Below are 25033 nucleotides of genomic sequence, written 5' to 3'. Positions count from 1 at the left end.
TTGTTCCATTCAGTGTTAAGCGCTGACATTCACTCCAGTTTTTGAAGTTGCCTTAGTAAACTGTGCATGAAATGTTGGCTTTGTGAAGAATCTATATTTGATCTAGTGTAGCCAATGAGGCATTTGCTTTGTGTGTAAACTACTCACCATAAGTGTGTGTATTTCTTAGTCTCCTATTTGCACAAACCAGAAGTGTCCTCTCCTCCCTTCCTTTTGTGTCTTACCTTACATGCTTTCAAAATATGATCGTACCAAAACCTCTTTAGAACCAGTAAACTGGGAAGTAGGTCTTAATAGGCCTTTGTAGTAGCATATTTCTCTCAGTAGTACTCACCACTACCCTTAATGTTTTGCACATCTCTATAGCACTTATTGCAAGGGAGCATCTTTTGGCTGTAGGACCATAATAAGTAGTGTATAACAGTACATACAGACAGTGTAACTTAGAAAATATTAGAAATTCTTCGTATCTGCAGAAGTGTTCCTTATATAATGTTCTTTGCAGTTCCCTTGTGACCAAGCCCAGAGGTTTTGCATACTGTATTCCAGAGAAGATGAATTGATCTGTAGACACAAATGTCATGGGTGCTTGTGGTTAAGCTATACTCTCCTTTTGCCCTTGCCCCCTCTCCTCCTCCATACGCATTTCAACATCCCCAGTTAGTCAGTCACACGCTGCCAAATGATCGTGTGAATTTAACACTGAATTTGTCAAATGTCCCGACAGAGGTCCAATGCCTGGCACTCACCAACCAGTCAGTCAGCGCTAAGGAAGACTGTATGTCTGCAGTTGCCTTTGATTTGATTGATTGGATCCACATAATTAAACAGAAGAAGTAAGAGCAAATGAATGATTCTCGGGGAAGACGGAGGGAGAGATGCTAACCTGTAACCCAATATGATGTCCTCTCTACATTATGTTATCCTGCTTGGGCAGAAGCACCGGCAGCCTTTTGGCGTTGTATCTTGACACAAAAGGTTTGCATGCAAGACGTTTTTTAAATGTGGTCAACCTTGCAAAACAATCAGTTAGTTTTGATTTTGACAACAATAATATATTTCACGCTGTGAAATGTTTGCGATGAGGTTCAGGCAACTGATATACTTCAAATTGTGTAAAGGACGGTTTAGGTGTGTTTAGGTGTAGGCAACAACACTACCTGGCGAGGTTTAATAATGTCTGTCGCGGAACTAAAGATACAGACGTAACATCCAGTAACATAACATTATTAGTAAAAAATATCTTAACATTCAGTTTTCCGCAGGACACTGATCCCCCGAGTAAAAGTTGTGTGTTTGTTTGACCCATCCAGTACCCGGCTCTTACACCTTCTGGCAGAGTATTCACTCTTAATACGACAAACCGTTGGTCTAACAACCACAAGGATGAGTGTACATTGAAGTTAGTTAGCCTTGTGCGTAATAGAGACGGTAAAGATTTGCTTCATGTTATCAAGATTGCGAGGCCTACCGACTAAGCGACTATATTTGACAATGTGGGCGGGGGACCGGCCAGAGCTGTTTGACCCGCAGAGTGTGTGTTTAATTGAACCCAAAAGCCAAGCTTTGAACCCCTGAAGAATTCCAGAGTTTGTGCAGGTTAATGGATATGTTTGTGTATGAATGAAGAGACACAAGGCTTGAAAGATTTTCCTACCTCTAAGAGTGACTAAAGCTGATGGAAGAATCATGTTTTGACCATCCGAACCTCTGTAAACCAGTCAGTGAGTGCAAGTGAAGGTAAAAGCAACGGTCAGAGAAATTTAGGACAAACCAGCTGGGAACTTTAGAAGGAAGTATAGCTGTGGACTTTACACTTCCAACCTCCCCCTTCCTTCCCTCAGTGGCAAAAGTATTACTGTGTATTTAGTTGTGGTAAATTACGCTATTTTAAATACTGTAATGAATAAGAAAAAAAATATAAATATATATGTATTTTAACAGATGTTTTCATTTTTCTCAGTGAGTTTTATGCCGTAAATATATAGAATATTGTATTTAAGATTAAATTTAGAAAAACAACCTGGAGATGTCTAAATGTTTTATAAAAGATAAGTTTAAATTTTGTATAAGATGTGATATTTTGTGTGATTGTCTACTGTTATGAAATGAGAAATTGAATGTAATGTGACTTCCAGCAGGCATATAATTGATGAATTAATGAATAAATAAACTATTGAAATTATGGCACTTGCCAGGGCGATGTATTGTTTCTTCAGCAGTTGTGCAAAGGCAGATGTACAGTGACATGGATGGACACAAGATGGTGCTATCGGTCGGTACTATGATGTCACCTTGTTTTAAATATTGACGCATGAGCTGGTGATACGAGACCGCAGTACCAACTGTATAGCAACACCTAGTTATACGATGAAGATCCAATGAATTCAATTTGAAAATGACTTTATTTTGTAATCTCATTTAAAAGAGCACAAATAAAGAAGCATATTCTTGTATTTGGGCATTAGAACAGGTACAAATCCTCTAAATTACTATTTTTCAGACACCCATGTACAATAATTGTTCACCCTATTGCTTGGGTTTAGTTTGTACTAATATTGCCCTGATGTCTGCCTTGCACCTGAAAGCATTATGAATATTACAATGTATTTATTATTAATCTAGAGCCTTGTGACTTTTAAATACACAATCAGAAGAAGAAATTTCCAAGACAACTTTATGTTTACGGAAACATGGTGGTATGGCATCAGACCACCAGATGAGTAAGAAGCTGTGTACAGAAAAATAAAGAGGCTGTAGTAAAACAAAATGTGTAGTTAAATCCTTTTTTCGAGTTAATGTGTAACTTTTTCAAACAATCATGATAATACAGCAAATACAAGAACGATATTTGAATATGTGTAAATATTTTTTTACACAAGATTAAACTGGAAGCATAGACCAACTGTCATTGTTGTTCATTAATTTGCAACAGTACCTACAAACAAAATGTTTTACATCAACTGTAGTTCATGAGGAGAGTGATTGTCCTGAAACCGCAAGGTAACAGGTTTGACCTTGGTCTCCGCAAGGTTTACATCTCGGCAAGGGCATAGCTTTGGTCTCAGCATTGGTAGGGACAGCTTATAAAGTTGTATATATAGTCATATTATATATACAAAAAAAATCATAGAACAAGAATAAATACAATTATTTACATTGTATTGCTATTTGACCTGTTATAACTATCAAACTTTTTTAAATACTCTCATGTGTCAATTATGACAGGGTCTAAAGTCCTATCAATATTTAATGGCTTAGGGTGTTCATCCTCGAACTGCAAGGTAGTAGGTTTGATCCAGACGTGAGGTTTTCAATTTAAAACTCATACCTTTTGCTCCGTTTACAGTGAGCGTCACTATACCGGACTTTTAGATCACCGCAAGCAGAGGATGGATATGTTTTTACTGTCTCATCAGCTATAGAATCCCATTGGAGTCACGGCAGTGCAATTAAACAGCTAACAGCTAACTTGCAACTTGATATCCTAAAATCATCTGTACTTCCTGGATGATACTTCATTTTTGGCTATTGTATCAAGTTTCATCACTTACCATAACCATCTAAATAGGAGGTCATTGTCATGATTTGATATGTTTTCCTGTTTTATTTTGTAGTCTTGTGTCCTCTGTGTCTCTGCGCTTCCTGCCGTGGTGATTGTCTAGGATTGGCCCAATCCCAATCCCCACCCTGAACCCTCAAACCCTAAACCCTGAACCCTCAGGGACTCAGCTTCTAACTGGTTGAGTGTGAGAGTCTGTGAGGGCTTGAGCAGGTGTAAACATGAATGGGACAGCACTTTGCTGCAACATCACGTGACTACGGGCGCATCCCAAGTCTCTAAATTGCCGTCTCCTCGCTCCACGACTGAACCGGAAGTGGTTCTGCGCCGCCATGTTGAAGGCCGTCCCAAAGCTCTTATTCGGCTCGGAGGAGCGAGGTACGAGGGGGGAGGAGGGAAATCGGAGGAGTTATGATCGAGGAGCCCCGAGAGCAGACTTCCAGGAAGTGTTTTAACGCTGGACACGCCCCCTCACTGCTCCTCTGTTATTTGATTGGACGCTGCAGCTGATGGACTGACCGCTGGAGTTTCATACCAGAGTGAAGATCATCACAAAATAAACGTTCTATATTTTAGTGTTTTCTTATTTACCATCTGGTTAAAATATGTGTTCATTCATTGTAGGTCTGAACAAAAAAAGGACTACAAACTATTTTCTTCAAAGATTTGATCTGTTGTTTCCCTCAATAACTTGTATTATGTATGTAATTAAAATCAGAGAGCTGGAGAAAGGAAACACGTTTTACAACATGCATGGTTATTTTATAATGTCACAATTAGAATTTCAAAGCATACCGACGTAAATAAGTAATAACAGTGACTCGGGTCGGCATTGTCTAATATCTTCTCGGCACTTTGCAGGCAGCTATTCTCACCAGTTTCACCAATGCTCTGGTGATGTCACTCATGATGTTAAGCCACCTGCTGAAGAACCCGCTTGTCCTAGAACGAGCACATCCCGCGCTTAATTCTGCGTGGATGTATTAATTTCCTTTCACTGCCACCGATGCTGGCTGACGGGTCTGCTGATATGTGGCGAGAAGTTAGCAAACAACACACATGTAATGTTGTAAGACTCTACCAGATAAAAAACACACAGCACCTGATGAACAGAATCAAGCTGCAGATGAACGATTCCTCAACTGCTGCAGCAAACAAAGTAAATGTACTTTCAGGAAGTGGATCACGTCTCCAAACTCCACTCCTGCTGCTGGTTCAGTGGCAGCTCATCACGTGATTAAATGGCTGATTTATACTCGACCTGCACGCCGACGTTCACCGATATCTCCCTCCAGGAATTCACCGCCATCTGCGTGTCCTTATACTCCGTCAGACGGGTTTTATAAATGCTCATATTTGTGGACCTCTTCTGCCAAACGTCCTTCAACTGGATCCATTGTTTGTGTTTCTGCTTTGGCTTTTAAAAACACCGGTATTATACTATGAAACCGGAAATGCGAGACTCAGAAAGGATGTGGCAAGCAGACCAATCACAGCCTTCAGGGCTTGCGTCGCTTTGACGGATACATTTTGGGTGACGCACGCAACAAAATAAACTTTGAATTTGAATGCAGAAGATAATTATATTACTCATTATTGTGAGCTAGCCAAGGTTGTGTGAGCCTTGTTTCCATAAGGCGTGATAGACACTGGGTTTTGTTTATTTGTAAGGCCCCACCTTCATGTTGCTTTGTTGTTGTTTTTTAATGTTGGCCCTTACTGAACTCCTTAATAAATTATTTTATGTGCAGTTTTTCCTGGGGTTTTTTCGTTTTAAAAAAAATCTAATTTTAAAAAAAGACTTTGGAAATGTTTTATTTTAAAATGTTATATATATATATATATATATATATATATATATATATATATATATATATATATATATATATATATATATATATATATATATATATATATATGTGTGTGTATATATATATATGTGTGTATATATATATGTATGTATACATATACATACATATATATATTTGTATATGTATGTATACATATATGTTATATATATATATATATATATATATATATATATGTATATATATATATATATATATATATATATATATATAACATATATATATACACATATATATATTTATATATAACATTTTAAAAACATTTCCAAGGTCTTTTTTACAATTAAATAAAAAACAAACAGGAAAAAATTAATCATTAACTCAAATGTTGCTGATAATACATTGTACTGGGGGAATGAGATGTCTGTAATATTGTTATTTTATTCGTCAAACAAAACATTTGATCAGTTTATAAACCATTAAAGATACACATGTTTACAGATCGCTTTTTGCATTGAAAGGCTGTGTGTGAACTGAATATTTATAAAGTTATATATCTTAAAATATATTAATATGGTTTACAGGCAAAAGCAGATATGCTCTGTGAACGCCTCACATCAGCATGATATGAACCAAGTGATGTCACTATAAAGACAACGTGCTACTTGTGTTCGCGCAGCCGCGTAAAAGCAGCCAGACAGTGGGCGGTAACTTCTGAACATCAGCCAATCAGCGCCACGTCCGTCAATAGCGCAACTGTCGGTAAACTAAAAAGTGCCCTGGGCTGAGGCTCTCGTGGGACTTCCTCTCGTCGTTTGCAGTCTGTGTCGCTCCATCAGATAAGATATAACTCCACGTTACATGAGCAGCTGGCGGCTGTTCGGGAACCCGACCTCCTCTGAAAAAAAGACCGACATGACGCTGCTGGACGAGCGGATCTGGTCGCTGTTCAAGCGCCACTGGCGGCAAACTCTCACCTACTGGAGCGCGTTCTTCAGCTTCGGCCTGTGCATCGCCTTCCTGGGACCCACCGTCCTGGACCTGAGGTGCCAGACCCAGTCCACGCTGCAGCAGATCACATGGGTCTTCTTCTCCCAGCAGTTCTTCCTGGTGGTGGGCAGCAGCCTGGGGGGGCTCTTCAAGAAGACGTGAGTGCGTTTCAGTGAGCTCTCCTCCGGTCTGACAGTGTGCAAACGCTCCACCGTTAATAGACCGCATCAAATTTAAGGGATTGGAATATTCTCATCGTCTTCTTCTCGATAATAATTAATATTAATAATGATAATTCATTTTATTTGGATCAAGAAAGGGACTTATCATGGTGAACACAGAAACAATAAAAGTGAGAAGAGAGATGGCATAATAAACAAAACAAAAACGCACATAAGAGCATCACAGGTTAAAAGCAAATTTGATTAGATGAGTTTTAAGCTCAATTATGAAAATATTCCGTATGCGTCTCAATACATTGGGAAGTATTAGGATTAATTGGGATTGTTGGAGTGTGTGGTATTTAGGGACTTTGTAGTCGTGAGTCGTGAGTATGTCTCTTTACAGTTTGACACTCAAAGACACATACCCACATTGTTTAATCACCTTGATGGTCTACTTATGACTTAACCTCATTTTATGAACATTACTTGTCCAAATGATTCATACTCGGCTGCAGAAAATGAGCCATGACCTCTGTCTTAGTGTCTTAGAGACCTCAGGCGGTTTAATAATATTATTTGATTTGGATTACTGTTATTGGAGTTATTTTTTGGAACTTTAAAACATGTATTACATACCTCTCAGGGAAGAAAAGGTTGTGTGACACTTAAACCATAACATATTAAAAGTCAATCTAATGAAAATCTAATTAGAAACATGACATTTTGTGATTTCAAAAATGGAAAGTCTGGTTAGATACATGAAGAAAGACCTGACCCTGAGGTTGAATACTTGCATTAATTAACTAAATGCATGGATTAGAAGTATTTAAATGACAACGTGGCGCCTTTTAACTTTGAAGGTTAGACTGTATTCTAAATTTGACTGACAAATCTAAAACATTCAAATGACAGACTTGCTGTTCCAGGTCTGTGCCCTGTACCTATACTCCAGTCTAATGTGAGTGTGTGGTGAAGTCGACAGAGATAACTCTCCTTTGTCACACACCAGTTAATTGTTAAATAAACATCGATCTATTTCACATCTACTCCACGTCCATTTTCCCTTTCACACCACGATCAACATGCTCTGTTAGATTGAGTAATCGTCTCTTTATCCTGACCTTGAATTAAAAAAATAATTGTGTGAAGTCAATTTCAAAGCAGTCCAGAGCTGTTGAGACATAATCTCTCCAAAAAAAAAAAAAAGGTTAACCTGCTGATGGCCCTCGAGGAGAAGTTGGAAAGTAAAATGAATCATCTGGGGACCGCGTATAGCGGGACAGACCTTTGTGCAAGTCTGCAGTCTCCAGTAGCATTGACCTAGACCCCGTCTGTAGGATTCACTCTCTGCGAACTATGAATGAATGGACAAGATCTTATAGCAATTTATGTGATGTTGAGATATTCTAGTCTCGGTGGACCAACAGACCTCAGATGATTACTTCCCGCTTCTGACTATTATATATCCACACACGTAAGGTTTGTGTGCTCTAATGTCACCTGGCTCCCGGTGAAGTGTCCTGAACAAACTCAAAGTGCTCTGAGAGACGAGGTCAAAAGCAGAGTATAAAGTTGGCAGGAAAGGTGAACACAAGGTGAAGATTATGTGGAAGTGTGGTAAATAAAAGATAACAGGACAGCACACCATCAAGGTGACTTTACTGTAGCAGCAACAACAACTATTTTTTTTTAAAATTCAACCTGGTTTGAGTGACAGTATTGTAAAACGTAAGCGCTGACAAGGTGCTTCATAAGTTTGTGATCATTCCAACTAAATCTCTGTCTGAATAGTAATGCTGGTGTGAGAGGCGGAATGCCTCGGCAGTCTGAATACTGCCTGCTGCTGACGTCTTCCCTCTATGTCTCCTCCAGACTCCCTTCCTCGCTGCTCGTCCTCTTCTCCTGCACTCTCATCATCTCGGTCGTGTTTGCCGTCATACCGCTGTGCAACCATGTGTTGCTGCTGTCTGTCGCTATGGCGATTGCCGGCTTTGCCATGGGGGTGATCGACACTATTGCCAACCTCCAGCTGGTGAAGCTGTACCAGAAGGACTCCGCCATCTTCCTGCAGGTCAGTGGCGGTGTTTGTGCACGTGTTGCTGTGGTGCTCAATAAAAAGTCTCCGAGGATGTTTGTGTGCGTGCGTGTGTGTGTGTGTGTGTGTGGAGTGATACAAATCTACTCCATTACATATTTGAAGTTCCTTCTGGTTAATTGACTTGATGAAATAAAGAAACTAGAGAATATTTTTATTTGGACAATAGGTCACATGACTGTGTGATGACCTCTAGAGCCTTTTTTTGCACGTTGAGTTAGTTGACCACACTGTTTGGTCCTCATCAGTTTTGTATTCTGTAAACTTTGTTGCAAAGAATTTGCAACAAAGTTTTTTGTCCATGTATAGCAATGGTTGTAATTGTATTCCACTCATGTCTGCGCTGAAAGCACACACTAATTTCTCCATCCATATCTCGCCCATAGGCCTTGCATTTATTCATAGGCCTGGGAGCTCTGGTCAGCCCCCTGGTGGCCGATCCTTTTCTGGCGGAGGACTCCTGTGTCCTGAGTGCCAACTGGACCGCCAACTCGTCCTCTCCCTCCGACCTACAGCACCTCCGCAAAAGCCTGGCCGGGCACGGAGCGGCGATCGGCAACATCTCCAAGTATCCTCTGCACACCGAGGGTATGGTGGTCACCCGAGTGTCGTACGCTTTCTGGGTCATGGCTCTTATCAATGTGAGTTTTTTGTCAGGAATTGTGTCCTGTGTGTGATGACACATACATGTGCACATCAATCTCTAGCATAAGTATAAATTTGCCTCAAATGTGGGTCCCTTGTAAATGTTGTGAAAGACAGTGACGGTGAGTAAAGATTACTCACAACATGTTGCATTGTCCGTAGCCGAATGGTCTATGCTCAGGGCGGAGTTTCAATGTGTCGCAGCCTAGCGGTTACAGGTCAAATTACTATTGGTTTCTCTGTCCACTTTGCACGTTTTGACACTAATGGAAGGTTACAGTCACTCTTATTTGCATTTCTTCAGATGGCCAAAGGCTTTAATGTTGACTCTCAGAAAAAGCAATATGCTCCCACCTCAGTATAAATAACCACTCCGCTCTTCTGTTTGAACTTGATCTGTCTCAGACGACGAGATAAGATGTCGTGTATTCTTCTTTTATGAGGGGAGGGTCACAATTGTAATCTGCTGACAGGAAGTGTCGACTGTTACAATTAGCCTGTGTGTGTGTGTGTGTGTGTGTGTGTGTGTGTGTTTATGTATCCTGCAAGCTCCCAGTGCCAGCAGCAGTGCTCGCTTTAATGTACCACGAGAGACTGCTGCCTTGCTCCAGCAACAGTCCACGGCTGATCGACGGAGAGTCTCTGTCCAGCAGCAGCCCCACCGGTGACAGTGGTCAAGGTAATGTGTGTATATCTGGGCTGGTGATCAACTGCATTTAAATGAAAGGACCAACCTCAGTATCACTCTCTGTCCAGGTCATGGAAGTTGGTTTGGTCTCTGCAATCCTGCCAAACTTAGGGGCCGGCCTGCTTCTTTCTTCATTCTCCACGCACTGGGTGGGGCCATCCTCTTCATCACTGATGGGATTGTAGTGAGACTTCCAGCTTACATTACATTACATGTTATTCATCTGACGCTTTTATCCAAAGCGACTTACAATAAGTGCATTCAAGTACAAACTCAGAACAATAAGAATAAGAAGAATCAATAAAGTACAATTTCTTCAAGAAAGCCAAACTACAAAGTGCTTTAAGTAAGAAAAGATGTGTTTTTAGTTTGCGGTGGAAGATGACTTTCTGCTGTCCTTTCAACTTACACAACACACATGAAAACACAAGCAGTTAACACAATACCAGGGCATGTTGTGAGCACAGAGGGAGAGCAGATACCGTGTGAGGTCAAATGGTGCATGTTCTAAAAACAAGAGCTTGGTAGTTTTTTGTAGTTTGGCTGCTGATTTGACACATTTACCACAACAGCCTGAAGTCGGAATTGCGCGCAATTGCTACAATTTGGATTTCAGAAATTGCACTCCTTCTCTGGCCCACAAAGTAAGACTTGAAAAAACCTCCTGCTTTGTTTGTTCTGCTGCAGGGCTCCTATGCTGGATTTGTCTACACCTATGCAGTCTACCCTCCTCTGCTGATAGGTCATAAGACAGCTGGCTATCTGGACAGTGCATTCTGGGCCTCCATCACAGTAGGAAGACTGGCTTTCATTTACCTGTCCTACAGATTCACAGCACCCAAGCTGCTCACCTTCAGTCTGGTACGAACATATACTTAAAGGACAACTCCACCTGAAAGTGAATACAGTAGTTGATATAACAGGGCTGAAAGAATAGAGTTCAAAACATGAGAAAAGGGTTTTTCTAACAAATAATTGTGTGTCACAAAGTAGGGCTGTTACATAATAATACTACAAACCAAAAATTTGAACTGGGTGTTAGGACCATTGACAGAATGTTTCAGGAGTATTTCAAACAACAGGATCAAACAATGCTGCTTTATTATGCTCCGATAACTCATAGGCACTTGAAGAGCAGCAGCCTAGTAACATCAACAGAGTATTTCTGTCTGTGTTTGAATACATCAATGAGTAAATGTAGTTGTGGCTTATGTCTACTCAATTCCAGCACCAACTCTGCCCTCTAGTGGTCTAAAAGGAAAGGTTTATTGAGATGGTGAAATTAGCAGTTTTGCTGCGACTGTTTGCTTAGTGCATTTTTTTGATGGATTAAGAACAACATTTCAGAAAAGATTGACATTTCAGAGGGCAGATTTGGGTGGCCAGAGAAGCGACATAACCGTGATCTGTGGCACGTTAATAGGATGTCAGCAGTCTGCCAAATTGGAAAAGTGTGCTCGTATCGAATCTTGAGTGGTGGCACCAGTTCAGATTGCATTGAAAATAGGAGGGAAGCAAGTCCCATGACTGCGAAGAGCAACTTAACGGTTCAACGAAAGTGGCTCTTCCATGTTATTTTCAGCCATTGATCACACAAGTGTTTTATTCCAACTGTGTGTCACAAAGGACACTCTGCTTGTGCCGAAATAGCTCAGTTGGGAGAGCGTTAGACTGAAGATCTAAATGTCCCTGGTTCGATCCCGGGTTTCGGCAGCTAAAGGCTGGCTTTTAGGCACAAAGAGCCTTGATGTTTAGAAACGCTGACTCACAGCAGTCTGATGCAATTCACTTGCTTCCCAAACTGCTACCCCTCAGGTTGACGGCTCTACAAAGACTTCAGCGTTGGAGTGTTTTACATTCAAATAATGGACGAAATCTCGTCCCTTCCTCCGAGACGTTGCAAGAGCTACTTTATGGATTACCGAAAGGGCTAATTTCCTAAAATGTATGGCCATCTTTTCATAATGCTTTATATTCTGGCTGTACACCACTTGATTTTTACTCTTTGTGCCGAAATAGCTCAGTTGGGAGAGCGTTAGACTGAAGATCTAAATGTCCCTGGTTCGATCCCGGGTTTCGGCAGCTGGATGCTCTATATTCAATCGCTGACTAGTGTACACCCTCTCAGATTCAATTGAAACTTCGGTTTTGCATTGAAAATAGGAGGGAAGCTAGTCCCATGACTCCGCCAGAGCAACTTAGCGGTTCAACGAAAGTTGCTCTTCCATGCTATTTCCAGCCATTGAGCACACAAGTGTTTTATTCCAACTGTGTGTCACAAAGGACACTCTGCTTGTGCGGAAATAGCTCAGTTGGGAGAGCGTTAGACTGAAGATCTAAATGTCCCTGGTTCGATCCCGGGTTTCGGCAGCTGGATGCTCTATATTCAATCGCTAACCAGTGTACACCCCCTCAGATTCAATTGAGACTTCAGTTTTGTATTGAAAATAGCAGTGAAGCTCGTCCCATGACTGCGCAAGAGCAACTTAGCGGTTCAACGAAAGTGGCTCTTCCATGTTATTTCCAGCCATTGATCACACAAGTGTTTTATTCCAACTGTGTGTCACAAAGGACACTCTGCTTGTGCCGAAATAGCTCAGTTGGGAGAGCGTTAGACTGAAGATCTAAATGTCCCTGGTTCGATCCCGGGTTTCGGCAGCTGGATGCTCTATATTCAATCGCTGACTAGTGTACACCCTCTCAGATTCAATTGAAACTTCGGTTTTGCATTGAAAATAGGAGGGAAGCTAGTCCCATGACTCCGCCAGAGCAACTTAGCGGTTCAACGAAAGTTGCTCTTCCATGCTATTTCCAGCCATTGAGCACACAAGTGTTTTATTCCAACTGTGTGTCACAAAGGACACTCTGCTTGTGCGGAAATAGCTCAGTTGGGAGAGCGTTAGACTGAAGATCTAAATGTCCCTGGTTCGATCCCGGGTTTCGGCAGCTGGATGCTCTATATTCAATCGCTAACCAGTGTACACCCCCTCAGATTCAATTGAGACTTCAGTTTTGTATTGAAAATAGCAGTGAAGCTCGTCCCATGACTGCGCAAGAGCAACTTAGCGGTTCAACGAAAGTGGCTCTTCCATGTTATTTCCAGCCATTGATCACACAAGTGTTTTATTCCAACTGTGTGTCACAAAGGACACTCTGCTTGTGCCGAAATAGCTCAGTTGGGAGAGCGTTAGACTGAAGATCTAAATGTCCCTGGTTCGATCCCGGGTTTCGGCAGCTAAAGGCTGGCTTTTAGGCACAAAGAGCCTTGATGTTTAGAAACGCTGACTCACAGCAGTCTGATGCAATTCACTTGCTTCCCAAACTGCTACCCCTCAGGTTGACGGCTCTACAGAGACTTCAGCGTTGGAGTGTTTTGCATTCAAATACTGGACGAAATCTAGTCCCATCCTCCGAGACATTGCAAGAGCTACTTTATGGATTACAGAAAGGGCCAATTTCCTAAATCTTAAGGCCATTTTTTCATAATGTTTTATATTCTGGGTGTACACCACTTGATTTTCAGTTTTTGTGCCGAAATAGCTCAGTTGGGAGAGCGTTAGACTGAAGATCTAAATGTCCCTGGTTCGATCCCGGGTTTCGGCAGCTGGATGCTCTATATTCAATCGCTGACTAGTGTACACCCTCTCAGATTCAATTGAGACTTCGGTTTTGCATTGAAAATAGGAGGGAAGCTAGTCCCATGACTGCGCAAGAGCAACTTAGCGGTTCAACGAAAGTTGCTCTTCCATGCTATTTCCAGCCATTGAGCACACAAGTGTTTTATTCCAACTGTGTGTCACAAAGGCCACTCTGCTTGTGCCGAAATAGCTCAGTTGGGAGAGCGTTAGACTGAAGATCTAAATGTCCCTGGTTCGATCCCGGGTTTCGGCAGCTGGATGCTCTATATTCAATCGCTAACCAGTGTACACCCCCTCAGATTCAATTGAGACTTCAGTTTTGTATTGAAAATAGCAGTGAAGCTCGTCCCATGACTGCGCAAGAGCAACTTAGCGGTTCAACGAAAGTGGCTCTTCCATGTTATTTCCAGCCATTGATCACACAAGTGTTTTATTCCAACTGTGTGTCACAAAGGACACTCTGCTTGTGCCGAAATAGCTCAGTTGGGAGAGCGTTAGACTGAAGATCTAAATGTCCCTGGTTCGATCCCGGGTTTCGGCAGCTGGATGCTCTATATTCAATCGCTGACTAGTGTACACCCTCTCAGATTCAATTGAGACTTCGGTTTTGCATTGAAAATAGGAGGGAAGCTAGTCCCATGACTGCGCAAGAGCAACTTAGCGGTTCAACGAAAGTTGCTCTTCCATGCTATTTCCAGCCATTGAGCACACAAGTGTTTTATTCCAACTGTGTGTCACAAAGGACACTCTGCTTGTGCCGTAATAGCTCAGTTGGGAGAGCGTTAGACTGAAGATCTAAATGTCCCTGGTTCGATCCCGGGTTTCGGCAGCTGGATGCTCTATATTCAATCGCTGACTAGTGTACACCCTCTCAGATTCAATTGAGACTTTGGTTTTGCATTGAAAATAGGAGGGAAGCTAGTCCCATGACTGCGCAAGAGCAACTTAGCGGTTCAACGAAAGTTGCTCTTCCATGCTATTTCCAGCCATTGAGCACACAAGTATTTTATTCCAACTGTGTGTCACAAAGGACACTCTGCTTGTGCCGAATTAGCTCAGTTGGGAGAGCGTTAGACTGAAGATCTAAATGTCCCTGGTTCGATCCCGGGTTTCGGCAGCTGGATGCTCTATATTCAATCGCTGACTAGTGTACACCCTCTAAGATTCAATTGAGACTTCGGTTTTGCATTGAAAATAGGAGGGAAGCTAGTCCCATGACTGCGCAAGAGCAACTTAGCGGTTCAACGAAAGTTGCTCTTCCATGCTATTTCCAGCCATTGATCACACAAGTGTTTTATTCCAACTGTGTGTCACAAAGGACACTCTGCTTGTGCCGGAATAGCTCAGTTGGGAGAGCGTTAGACTGAAGATCTAAATGTCCCTGGTTCGATCCCGGGTTTCGGCAGCTAAAGGCTGGCTTTTAGGCACAAAGAGCCTTGATGTTTAGAAACGCTGACTCACAGCAGTCTGATGCAATTCACTTGCTTCCCAAACTGCTACCCCTCAGGTTGACGGCTCTACAGAGACTTTAGCGTTGGAGTGTTTTGCATTCAAATACTGGACGAAATCAAGTCCCATCCTCCGAGACGTTGCAAGAGCTACTTTATGGATTACCGAAAGGGCTAATTTCCTAAAATGTATTGCCATTTTTTCATAATGTTTTATATTCTGGCTGTACACCACTTGATTTTTAGTTTTTGTGCCGAAATAGCTCAGTTGGGAGAGCGTTAGACTGAAGATCTAAATGTCCCTGGTTCGATCCCGGGTTTCGGCAGCTGGATGCTCTATATTCAATCGCTGACTAGTGTACACCCTCTCAGATTCAATTGAAACTTCGGTTTTGCATTGAAAATAGGAGGGAAGCTAGTCCCATGACTCCGCCAGAGCAACTTAGTGGTTCAACGAAAGTTGCTCTTCCATGCTATTTCCAGCCATTGAGCACACAAGTGTTTTATTCCAACTGTGTGTCACAAAGGACACTCTGCTTGTGCCGAAATAGCTCAGTTGGGAGAGCGTTAGACTGAAGATCTAAATGTCCCTGGTTCGATCCCGGGTTTCGGCAGCTGGATGCTCTATATTCAATCGCTAACCAGTGTACACCCCCTCAGATTCAATTGAGACTTCAGTTTTGTATTGAAAATAGCAGTGAAGCTCGTCCCATGACTGCGCAAGAGCAACTTAGCGGTTCAACGAAAGTGGCTCTTCCATGTTATTTCCAGCCATTGATCACACAAGTGTTTTATTCCAACTGTGTGTCACAAAGGACACTCTGCTTGTGCCGAAATAGCTCAGTTGGGAGAGCGTTAGACTGAAGATCTAAATGTCCCTGGTTCGATCCCGGGTTTCGGCAGCTAAAGGCTGGCTTTTAGGCACAAAGAGCCTTGATGTTTAGAAACGCTGACTCACAGCAGTCTGATGCAATTCACTTGCTTCCCAAACTGCTACCCCTCAGGTTGACGGCTCTACAGAGACTTCAGCGTTGGAGTGTTTTGCATTCAAATACTGGACGAAATCTAGTCCCATCCTCCGAGACATTGCAAGAGCTACTTTATGGATTACAGAAAGGGCCAATTTCCTAAATCTTAAGGCCATTTTTTCATAATGTTTTATATTCTGGGTGTACACCACTTGATTTTCAGTTTTTGTGCCGAAATAGCTCAGTTGGGAGAGCGTTAGACTGAAGATCTAAATGTCCCTGGTTCGATCCCGGGTTTCGGCAGCTGGATGCTCTATATTCAATCGCTGACTAGTGTACACCCTCTCAGATTCAATTGAGACTTCGGTTTTGCATTGAAAATAGGAGGGAAGCTAGTCCCATGACTGCGCAAGAGCAACTTAGCGGTTCAACGAAAGTTGCTCTTCCATGCTATTTCCAGCCATTGATCACACAAGTGTTTTATTCCAACTGTGTGTCACAAAGGACACTCTGCTTGTGCCGGAATAGCTCAGTTGGGAGAGCGTTAGACTGAAGATCTAAATGTCCCTGGTTCGATCCCGGGTTTCGGCAGCTAAAGGCTGGCTTTTAGGCACAAAGAGCCTTGATGTTTAGAAACGCTGACTCACAGCAGTCTGATGCAATTCACTTGCTTCCCAAACTGCTACCCCTCAGGTTGACGGCTCTACAGAGACTTTAGCGTTGGAGTGTTTTGCATTCAAATACTGGACGAAATCAAGTCCCATCCTCCGAGACGTTGCAAGAGCTACTTTATGGATTACCGAAAGGGCTAATTTCCTAAAATGTATTGCCATTTTTTCATAATGTTTTATATTCTGGCTGTACACCACTTGATTTTTAGTTTTTGTGCCGAAATAGCTCAGTTGGGAGAGCGTTAGACTGAAGATCTAAATGTCCCTGGTTCGATCCCGGGTTTCGGCAGCTGGATGCTCTATATTCAATCGCTGACTAGTGTACACCCTCTCAGATTCAATTGAGACTTCGGTTTTGCATTGAAAATAGGAGGGAAGCTAGTCCCATGACTGCGCAAGAGCAACTTAGCGGTTCAACGAAAGTTGCTCTTCCATGCTATTTCCAGCCATTGAGCACACAAGTGTTTTATTCCAACTGTGTGTCACAAAGGACACTCTGCTTGTGCCGAAATAGCTCAGTTGGGAGAGCGTTAGACTGAAGATCTAAATGTCCCTGGTTCGATCCCGGGTTTCGGCAGCTGGATGCTCTATATTCAATCGCTGACTAGTGTACACCCTCTCAGATTCAATTGAGACTTCGGTTTTGCATTGAAAATAGGAGGGAAGCTAGTCCCATGACTGCGCAAGAGCAACTTAGCGGTTCAACGAAAGTTGCTCTTCCATGCTATTTCCAGCCATTGAGCACACAAGTGTTTTATTCCAACTGTGTGTCACAAAGGACACTCTGCTTGTGCCGAAATAGCTCAGTTGGGAGAGCGTTAGACTGAAGATCTAAATGTCCCTGGTTCGATCCCGGGTTTCGGCAGCTGGATGCTCTATATTCAATCGCTGACTAGTGTACACCCTCTCAGATTCAATTGAGACTTTGGTTTTGCATTGAAAATAGGAGGGAAGCTAGTCCCATGACTGCGCAAGAGCAACTTAGCGGTTCAACGAAAGTTGCTCTTCCATGCTATTTCCAGCCATTGAGCACACAAGTGTTTTATTCCAACTGTGTGTCACAAAGGACACTCTGCTTGTGCCGAAATAGCTCAGTTGGGAGAGCGTTAGACTGAAGATCTAAATGTCCCTGGTTCGATCCCGGGTTTCGGCAGCTGGATGCTCTATATTCAATCGCTGACTAGTGTACACCCTCTAAGATTCAATTGAGACTTCGGTTTTGCATTGAAAATAGGAGGGAAGCTAGTCCCATGACTGCGCAAGAGCAACTTAGCGGTTCAACGAAAGTTGCTCTTCCATGCTATTTCCAGCCATTGATCACACAAGTGTTTTATTCCAACTGTGTGTCACAAAGGACACTCTGCTTGTGCCGGAATAGCTCAGTTGGGAGAGCGTTAGACTGAAGATCTAAATGTCCCTGGTTCGATCCCGGGTTTCGGCAGCTAAAGGCTGGCTTTTAGGCACAAAGAGCCTTGATGTTTAGAAACGCTGACTCACAGCAGTCTGATGCAATTCACTTGCTTCCCAAACTGCTACCCCTCAGGTTGACGGCTCTACAGAGACTTTAGCGTTGGAGTGTTTTGCATTCAAATACTGGACGAAATCAAGTCCCATCCTCCGAGACGTTGCAAGAGCTACTTTATGGATTACCGAAAGGGCTAATTTCCTAAAATGTATTGCCATTTTTTCATAATGTTTTATATTCTGGCTGTACACCACTTGATTTTTAGTTTTTGTGCCGAAATAGCTCAGTTGGGAGAGCGTTAGACTGAAGATCTAAATGTCCCTGGTTCGATCCCGGGTTTCGGCAGCTGGATGCTCTATATTCAATCGCTGACTAGTGTACACCCTCTCAGATTCAATTGAGACTTCGGTTTTGCATTGAAAATAGGAGGGAAGCTAGTCCCATGACTGCGCAAGAGCAACTTAGCGGTTCAACGAAAGTTGCTCTTCCATGCTATTTCCAGCCATTGAGCACACAAGTGTTTTATTCCAACTGTGTGTCACAAAGGACACTCTGCTTGTGCCGAAATAGCTCAGTTGGGAGAGCGTTAGACTGAAGATCTAAATGTCCCTGGTTCGATCCTGGGTTTCGGCAGCTGGATGCTCTATATTCAATCGCTAACCAGTGTACACCCCCTCAGATTCAATTGAGACTTCAGTTTTGTATTGAAAATAGCAGTGAAGCTCGTCCCATGACTGCGCAAGAGCAACTTAGCGGTTCAACGAAAGTGGCTCTTCCATGTTATTTCCAGCCATTGATCACACAAGTGTTTTATTCCAACTGTGTGTCACAAAGGACACTCTGCTTGTGCCGAAATAGCTCAGTTGGGAGAGCGTTAGACTGAAGATCTAAATGTCCCTGGTTCGATCCCGGGTTGCGGCAGCTAAAGGCTGGCTTTTAGGCACAAAGAGCCTTGATGTTTAGAAACGCTGACTCACAGCAGTCTGATGCAATTCACTTGCTTCCCAAACTGCTACCCCTCAGGTTGACGGCTCTACAGAGACTTCAGCGTTGGAGTGTTTTGCATTCAAATACTGGACGAAATCTAGTCCCATCCTCCGAGACATTGCAAGAGCTACTTTATGGATTACAGAAAGGGCCAATTTCCTAAATCTTAAGGCCATTTTTTCATAATGTTTTATATTCTGGGTGTACACCACTTGATTTTCAGTTTTTGTGCCGAAATAGCTCAGTTGGGAGAGCGTTAGACTGAAGATCTAAATGTCCCTGGTTCGATCCCGGGTTTCGGCAGCTGGATGCTCTATATTCAATCGCTGACTAGTGTACACCCTCTCAGATTCAATTGAGACTTCGGTTTTGCATTGAAAATAGGAGGGAAGCTAGTCCCATGACTGCGCAAGAGCAACTTAGCGGTTCAACGAAAGTTGCTCTTCCATGCTATTTCCAGCCATTGAGCACACAAGTGTTTTATTCCAACTGTGTGTCACAAAGGCCACTCTGCTTGTGCCGAAATAGCTCAGTTGGGAGAGCGTTAGACTGAAGATCTAAATGTCCCTGGTTCGATCCCGGGTTTCGGCAGTTAAAGGCTAGCTTTTAGGCACAAAGAGCCTTGATGTTTAGAAACGCTGACTCACAGCAGTCTGATGCAATTCACTTGCTTCCCAAACTGCTACCCCTCAGGTTGACGGCTCTACAGAGACTTCAGCGTTGGAGTGTTTTGCATTCAAATACTGGACGAAATCTAGGCCCATCCTCCGAGACATTGCAAGAGCTACTTTATGGATTACAGAAAGGGCCAATTTCCTAACTCTTAAGGCCATGTTTTCATAATGTTTTATATTCTGGCTGTACACCACTTGATTGTTAGTTTTTGTGCCGAAATAGCTCAGTTGGGAGAGGGTTAGACTGAAGCTCTAAATGTCCCTGGTTCGATCCCGGGTTTCGGCAGCTGGATGCTCTATATTCAATCGCTGGCTAGTGTACACCCTCTCATATTCAATTGAGACTTCAGCTTTGCATTGAGAAGGGAAGTTAGTCCCATGACTGCGCAAGAGCAACTTAGCGGGTTCAACGAAAGTGGCTCTTCCATGTTATGTCAAGCTATTGATCACACAAGTGTTTTATTCCAACTGTGTGTCACAAAGGACACTCTGCTTGTGCCGAAATAGCTCAGTTGGGAGAGCGTTAGACTGAAGATCTAAATGTCCCTGGTTCGATCCCGGGTTTCGGCAGCTGGATGCTCTATATTCAATCGCTGACTAGTGTACACCCTCTAAGATTCAATTGAGACTTTGGTTTTGCATTGAGAAGGGAAGCTAGTCCCATGACTGCGCAAGAGCAACTTAGCGGTTAAACGAAAGTGGCTCTTCCATGTTATAGCCAGCCGTTGATCACACAAGTGTTTTATTCCAACTGTGTGTCACAAAGGACACTCTGCTTGTGCCGAAATAGCTCAGCTGGGAGAGCGTTAGACTGAAGATCTGAATGTCCCTGGTTCGATCCCGGGTTTCGGCAGCTAAAGGCTGGCTTTTAGGCACAAAAAGCCTTGATGTTTAGAAACACTGACTCACAGCAGTCTGATGCAATTCACATGCTTCCCAAACTGCTACCCCTCAGGTTGACGGCTTTACAGAGACTTCAGCGTTGGACTGTTTTGCATTCAAATACTGGACGAAATCTAGTCCCATCCTCCGAGACATTGCAAGAGCTACTTTATGGATTACAGAAAGGGCCAATTTCCTAAATCTTAAGGCCATTTTTTTATAATGTTTTATATTCTGGCTGTACACCACTTGATTTTCAGTTTTTGTGCCGAAATAGCTCAGTTGGGAGAGCGTTAGACTGAAGATCTAAATGTCCCTGGTTCGATCCCGGGTTTCGGCAGCTGGATGCTCTATATTCAATCGCTGACTAGTGTACACCCTCTCAGATTCAATTGAGACTTAAGTTTTGCATTAAAAATAGGAGGGAAGCAAGTCCCATGACTGTGCAAGAGCAACTTAACGGTTCAACGAAAGTGGCCCTTCCATGTTTTGTCAAGCCATTGATCACACAAGTGTTTTATTCCAACTGTGTGTCACAAAGGACACTCTGCTTGTGCCGAAATAGCTCATTTGGGAGAGCATTAGACTGAAGATCTAAATGTCCCTGGTTTGATCCCGGGTTTCGGCAGCCAAAGGCTGGCTTTTAGGCACAAAGAGCCTTGATGTTTAGAAACGCTGACTCACAGCAGTCTGATGCAATTCACTTGCTTCCCAAACTGCTACCCCTCAGGTTGACGGCTCTACAGAGACTTTAGCGTTGGAGTGTTTTGCATTCAAATACTGGACGAAATCAAGTCCCATCCTCCGAGACGTTGCAAGAGCTACTTTATGGATTACCGAAAGGGCTAATTTCCTAAAATGTATGGCCATTTTTTCATAATGTTTTATATTCTGGCTGTACACCACTTGATTTTTAGTTTTTGTGCCGAAATAGCTCAGTTGGGAGAGCGTTAGACTGAAGATCTAAATGTCCCTGGTTCGATCCCGGGTTTCGGCAGCTGGATGCTCTATATTCAATCGCTGACTAGTGTACACCCTCTCAGATTCAATTGAGACCTCGGTTTTGCATTGAAAATAGGAGGGAAGCTAGTCCCATGACTGCGCAAGAGCAACTTAGCGGTTCAACGAAAGTGGCTCTTCCATGTTATATCCAGCCATTGAGCACACAAGTGTTTTATTCCAACTGTGTGTCACAAAGGACACTCTGCTTGTGCCGAAATAACTCAGTTGGGAGAGCGTTAGACTGAAGATCTAAGTTATTTCATAATGTATATGTATATATTCTGTGTATGTATGATTCCGGGTAAAGTTTCTTGCCTAAGGACACACAAGACAAGGACTATCAAAGCTAGGGATTGAACCGCACATCATTTGATTGAAGGACAAGCCTGCTCTGTAAAGAAGTGCTCCCTTTTGACAAATGTTTTGACCTAAAATATATATGGGTACTTTCTGCAAGTACAACTATGTTAGATGTTTGCTGTAGATCATAGACCATAGTTAAGTTAAAGTAAATAATCTCACATACTGCCTTTCGATCTGCTTCTTTCAGGTTGGGGTCATACTTGTGCAGTGCCTGTTATTGATCTTCTACACCAGCTGTGTGTTTCTCTTCATTGGTACCTGCGTTTTGGGACTGTGCATCAGCAGCGTGTTCCCATCCATGTTGGCTTTTACAGAGGACATACTAGACTACAAAGGTAAACTGACTATTCTGACTATTACATAGGTAGGTAGTACTAACCTCACAGTGAAGCACAATTGGTCACAGGATCAATTTCGTTATGTTACTTTTCGAGGGCAGCACTAGAATTTGCTATATTTATTGATGAACAGTCATTTTAGGTCTCCTTAATAATAATGTCTCTCTATTTCTTGTGTTTTTAAGGTTGTGCTACAACTGTTCTGGTGACGAGTGCCAGCACAGGAGAGATGTTACTGCAGCTGATTGTTGGATCGGTCAGACATTTTTCTGTGTCCTGTAGTGGCTACACTGCTTTCCAGCGTTGATTGCAGAGTCCTTCCAGAGTCCCATAATATCCTACTGTGTTTGTGTGTGTGTCTACCTTCAGGTGATCCACAATCAGGGCAGTTATACCTTCATGTTGTGTTGTACAATATTATCCTTCATCAGCTTCTGCCTGTTCCTGCTGCTTCTCTATGTCCGGCACAGCCACGGAAACGGCTGCACAGGTAAACACAAAGAGGGTGGAATGAAAATCCAGTAACACTCTTTGTTTGGAAATAAAAATACAATAGATGCTTTAAAGATATCACGTGTAGGATCTGGCGGCATGTAGTGGTGAGGTTACAGATCGCAAACAACTGAAACTTCTCCTGTGTGCCAAACATCCAGGAGAGCTACTGTGGCTGACGCTAAAATGCAAATGACCCTATCTGGAGCCAGTGTTTGGTTCGTCCTTTGTGAGCTACTGTAGAAATGTTCTATGACAAAGACCCACTTTGTCCCAGCACCAAAGAAAAGCCCACAGCACATCCGCTAAAGGTCATTGTGTGCGGTTCGATCCCCAATCCCGGGCGGTCCTTCTGTGTGGAGTTTGCATGTTCTCCCTGTGGTAGTGTGGTTTCTCTCCAGCTTCCTTCGACAGTCCAAAGACATGCAGCTCAGGTCAATTGGATTCTAAATTACCGCTAGGTGTAAATGTGAGTGTGAATGGTTGTCTGTCTTTCTAAATGTGCTATGTGATAAACTGGCGACCTGTCCAGGTGAACCTAATGTCAGCTGGGATCGTCTCCAGCGCCCCTAAATAGGATAAGCGGTTTGGATAATGGAATAAAAAAAAGTCGCCACCAAAAAAAAAGGTCACACACTAATATTTCGTTAGACCACCTTTAGCTTTGATTATGGTTTTGCATCAATTTCTCACCAAGATCTTGTACTGATGATGGTAAAGTCTGACCGCTGCGCAAAGCCTTCTCCAGCACATCCCAAAGATTCTCAATGGGGTTAAGGTCTGGACTCCATTTGTAAAAATGATGACAATGCCACGATGAATCCTGACATTGTCATCTTGGAATATGCCCGTGCCTTCAGGGAAGAAAAAAATCCATTGATGGAATAACCCGGTGATTGCTGAACCTGGTCGTTGCTGAACGTAGACCTGACCAACCGCAGCAACTCCAGATCATATCACTGCCCCAACGGGCTTGTACAGTAGGCAGTAGTAGTTGTAAAAAAAAAAAAATCATTGTAAAAAAAATAAATTCTAAATACTTGCCACATCAAGAGACAATATGGTTTCAAGGTAAAAGTCACGATGCAAAGGCGCATTGCTTTGGGAGATCAGGATGCTAATGCTTTTGTGTAAATGCCAGCATTCATCATGTCAGTTTCCTTGTATTGATGTCTCTGTTGAGTCAAACTAATCGACTCCGTTTCGTTCTCAGATTCGTCTCCAAATACAGAGATGAAAGAGAGGCCAGAGTCAGGAGGTTCTTGATGCGAAGAGTCCCCGAGAGACTGGGAGGGGAGTCCAGAGGACACCCATGACCAAGCGGCTCTGCTGTGGACGATGTAGAGGGAGCATGGGAAGACCATCTTTTGACATTCCCACTACAGCCTCAGAACAGGAGCTTCATCTTGACCTCCTCCCGCTGAACATTTGTTTGACCTAAAGAAATGTACTTTCAAGCCTGAAAATCAATTCATGACGCAACCCTTGTGCCCCACACACTTTTTGCACATGGCATGAATTTGCAAGGGGAAATTAAGGATTGTGGAAGTTCAGCCTCGGCTGCTATGATAAGTTTCTATTAAAGTATTCCCAAAATACAGACACGCAGGCCCTTAAGGACATAACTGTCCCCATTGGAACCCATTTAAATCATAATGTTTGATCCTACAGCCATTGCAGCATAAAATCATACATTAATTTGATCAAGTTTTCAATCTAGAGCCCTGCCTTTAAAATTTTGTTTTTATGATTTTCTACCTGATTGAGTCATTTTTTTCATCAGTATTGTTGATAACTATTGTTCATATACCAGACTGTGCAAACAATATACACACACATACATACTCTAGAGAGAGAGAGAGAGAGAGAGAGAGAGAGAGAGAGAGAGAGAGAGAGAGAGAGAGAGAGAGAGAGAGAGAGAGAGAGAGAGAGAGAGAGAGAGAGAGAGAGAGAGAGAGAGTTAAAATTCTGAAAATGTATTATTTGGTTGTAATAATCAGGATTACATCATGTATTAATTTCGAAGCTTCTGATGACAGGTTTCTTCTTGTCCTGTCTGGGCATCAGAGCCAGCGGTCACCTCTTGCAGCGCCGTATCTTTTATAAAAGACCCTTTAATGATCAAGTATTGCCTTTTTCAGTGTGAATGCGAG

The 25033-nt window shown here is 42.7% G+C and overlaps 1 protein-coding gene and 33 non-coding genes across 34 annotated transcripts; all 34 read left to right on the top strand.

The window, feature by feature from the left end:
- The first annotated feature begins 6285 nt into the window (after positions 1 to 6285).
- On the top strand, positions 6286 to 24185 carry mfsd4aa (major facilitator superfamily domain containing 4Aa). Its single transcript, XM_068594971.1, has 10 exons — positions 6286 to 6518; positions 8397 to 8595; positions 9006 to 9260; positions 9814 to 9943; positions 10021 to 10136; positions 10640 to 10813; positions 22238 to 22385; positions 22574 to 22644; positions 22758 to 22878; positions 24094 to 24185. Exons 1-10 carry the CDS (start codon positions 6286 to 6288, stop codon positions 24144 to 24146), a joined length of 1500 nt encoding a protein of 499 aa, XP_068451072.1. The 3' UTR covers positions 24147 to 24185.
- trnaf-gaa (transfer RNA phenylalanine (anticodon GAA)) lies at positions 11593 to 11665 on the top strand. The gene has a single exon. It is a non-coding gene; the product is annotated as a tRNA-Phe (tRNA).
- trnaf-gaa (transfer RNA phenylalanine (anticodon GAA)) lies at positions 11962 to 12034 on the top strand. Its single transcript has one exon. It is a non-coding gene; the product is annotated as a tRNA-Phe (tRNA).
- On the top strand, positions 12250 to 12322 carry trnaf-gaa (transfer RNA phenylalanine (anticodon GAA)). The gene has a single exon. It is a non-coding gene; the product is annotated as a tRNA-Phe (tRNA).
- On the top strand, positions 12538 to 12610 carry trnaf-gaa (transfer RNA phenylalanine (anticodon GAA)). The gene has a single exon. It is a non-coding gene; the product is annotated as a tRNA-Phe (tRNA).
- On the top strand, positions 12826 to 12898 carry trnaf-gaa (transfer RNA phenylalanine (anticodon GAA)). Its single transcript has one exon. It is a non-coding gene; the product is annotated as a tRNA-Phe (tRNA).
- trnaf-gaa (transfer RNA phenylalanine (anticodon GAA)) lies at positions 13114 to 13186 on the top strand. Its single transcript has one exon. It is a non-coding gene; the product is annotated as a tRNA-Phe (tRNA).
- On the top strand, positions 13483 to 13555 carry trnaf-gaa (transfer RNA phenylalanine (anticodon GAA)). Its single transcript has one exon. It is a non-coding gene; the product is annotated as a tRNA-Phe (tRNA).
- Positions 13771 to 13843, top strand: trnaf-gaa (transfer RNA phenylalanine (anticodon GAA)). The gene has a single exon. It is a non-coding gene; the product is annotated as a tRNA-Phe (tRNA).
- On the top strand, positions 14059 to 14131 carry trnaf-gaa (transfer RNA phenylalanine (anticodon GAA)). Its single transcript has one exon. It is a non-coding gene; the product is annotated as a tRNA-Phe (tRNA).
- Positions 14347 to 14419, top strand: trnaf-gaa (transfer RNA phenylalanine (anticodon GAA)). Its single transcript has one exon. It is a non-coding gene; the product is annotated as a tRNA-Phe (tRNA).
- On the top strand, positions 14635 to 14707 carry trnaf-gaa (transfer RNA phenylalanine (anticodon GAA)). The gene has a single exon. It is a non-coding gene; the product is annotated as a tRNA-Phe (tRNA).
- trnaf-gaa (transfer RNA phenylalanine (anticodon GAA)) lies at positions 14923 to 14995 on the top strand. Its single transcript has one exon. It is a non-coding gene; the product is annotated as a tRNA-Phe (tRNA).
- Positions 15292 to 15364, top strand: trnaf-gaa (transfer RNA phenylalanine (anticodon GAA)). The gene has a single exon. It is a non-coding gene; the product is annotated as a tRNA-Phe (tRNA).
- On the top strand, positions 15580 to 15652 carry trnaf-gaa (transfer RNA phenylalanine (anticodon GAA)). Its single transcript has one exon. It is a non-coding gene; the product is annotated as a tRNA-Phe (tRNA).
- trnaf-gaa (transfer RNA phenylalanine (anticodon GAA)) lies at positions 15868 to 15940 on the top strand. Its single transcript has one exon. It is a non-coding gene; the product is annotated as a tRNA-Phe (tRNA).
- trnaf-gaa (transfer RNA phenylalanine (anticodon GAA)) lies at positions 16237 to 16309 on the top strand. Its single transcript has one exon. It is a non-coding gene; the product is annotated as a tRNA-Phe (tRNA).
- Positions 16525 to 16597, top strand: trnaf-gaa (transfer RNA phenylalanine (anticodon GAA)). The gene has a single exon. It is a non-coding gene; the product is annotated as a tRNA-Phe (tRNA).
- On the top strand, positions 16894 to 16966 carry trnaf-gaa (transfer RNA phenylalanine (anticodon GAA)). Its single transcript has one exon. It is a non-coding gene; the product is annotated as a tRNA-Phe (tRNA).
- trnaf-gaa (transfer RNA phenylalanine (anticodon GAA)) lies at positions 17182 to 17254 on the top strand. The gene has a single exon. It is a non-coding gene; the product is annotated as a tRNA-Phe (tRNA).
- On the top strand, positions 17470 to 17542 carry trnaf-gaa (transfer RNA phenylalanine (anticodon GAA)). Its single transcript has one exon. It is a non-coding gene; the product is annotated as a tRNA-Phe (tRNA).
- Positions 17758 to 17830, top strand: trnaf-gaa (transfer RNA phenylalanine (anticodon GAA)). The gene has a single exon. It is a non-coding gene; the product is annotated as a tRNA-Phe (tRNA).
- Positions 18046 to 18118, top strand: trnaf-gaa (transfer RNA phenylalanine (anticodon GAA)). The gene has a single exon. It is a non-coding gene; the product is annotated as a tRNA-Phe (tRNA).
- Positions 18415 to 18487, top strand: trnaf-gaa (transfer RNA phenylalanine (anticodon GAA)). The gene has a single exon. It is a non-coding gene; the product is annotated as a tRNA-Phe (tRNA).
- Positions 18703 to 18775, top strand: trnaf-gaa (transfer RNA phenylalanine (anticodon GAA)). Its single transcript has one exon. It is a non-coding gene; the product is annotated as a tRNA-Phe (tRNA).
- On the top strand, positions 18991 to 19063 carry trnaf-gaa (transfer RNA phenylalanine (anticodon GAA)). Its single transcript has one exon. It is a non-coding gene; the product is annotated as a tRNA-Phe (tRNA).
- trnaf-gaa (transfer RNA phenylalanine (anticodon GAA)) lies at positions 19360 to 19432 on the top strand. The gene has a single exon. It is a non-coding gene; the product is annotated as a tRNA-Phe (tRNA).
- trnaf-gaa (transfer RNA phenylalanine (anticodon GAA)) lies at positions 19648 to 19720 on the top strand. Its single transcript has one exon. It is a non-coding gene; the product is annotated as a tRNA-Phe (tRNA).
- trnaf-gaa (transfer RNA phenylalanine (anticodon GAA)) lies at positions 20017 to 20089 on the top strand. Its single transcript has one exon. It is a non-coding gene; the product is annotated as a tRNA-Phe (tRNA).
- On the top strand, positions 20301 to 20373 carry trnaf-gaa (transfer RNA phenylalanine (anticodon GAA)). The gene has a single exon. It is a non-coding gene; the product is annotated as a tRNA-Phe (tRNA).
- On the top strand, positions 20584 to 20656 carry trnaf-gaa (transfer RNA phenylalanine (anticodon GAA)). Its single transcript has one exon. It is a non-coding gene; the product is annotated as a tRNA-Phe (tRNA).
- trnaf-gaa (transfer RNA phenylalanine (anticodon GAA)) lies at positions 20953 to 21025 on the top strand. The gene has a single exon. It is a non-coding gene; the product is annotated as a tRNA-Phe (tRNA).
- On the top strand, positions 21241 to 21313 carry trnaf-gaa (transfer RNA phenylalanine (anticodon GAA)). Its single transcript has one exon. It is a non-coding gene; the product is annotated as a tRNA-Phe (tRNA).
- Positions 21610 to 21682, top strand: trnaf-gaa (transfer RNA phenylalanine (anticodon GAA)). Its single transcript has one exon. It is a non-coding gene; the product is annotated as a tRNA-Phe (tRNA).
- Positions 24186 to 25033: the final 848 nt, after the last annotated feature.

The sequence above is a fragment of the Clinocottus analis genome, unplaced genomic scaffold (genome assembly GCF_023055335.1).
Source record: "Clinocottus analis isolate CAN_PGR_092001 unplaced genomic scaffold, fCliAna1.0.p SCAF_3, whole genome shotgun sequence".
Lineage (NCBI taxonomy): Eukaryota > Metazoa > Chordata > Actinopteri > Perciformes > Cottidae > Clinocottus > Clinocottus analis.
Note: the sequence above shows the minus strand (reverse complement) of the source record. Positions and strands in the feature narration are given on the sequence as shown.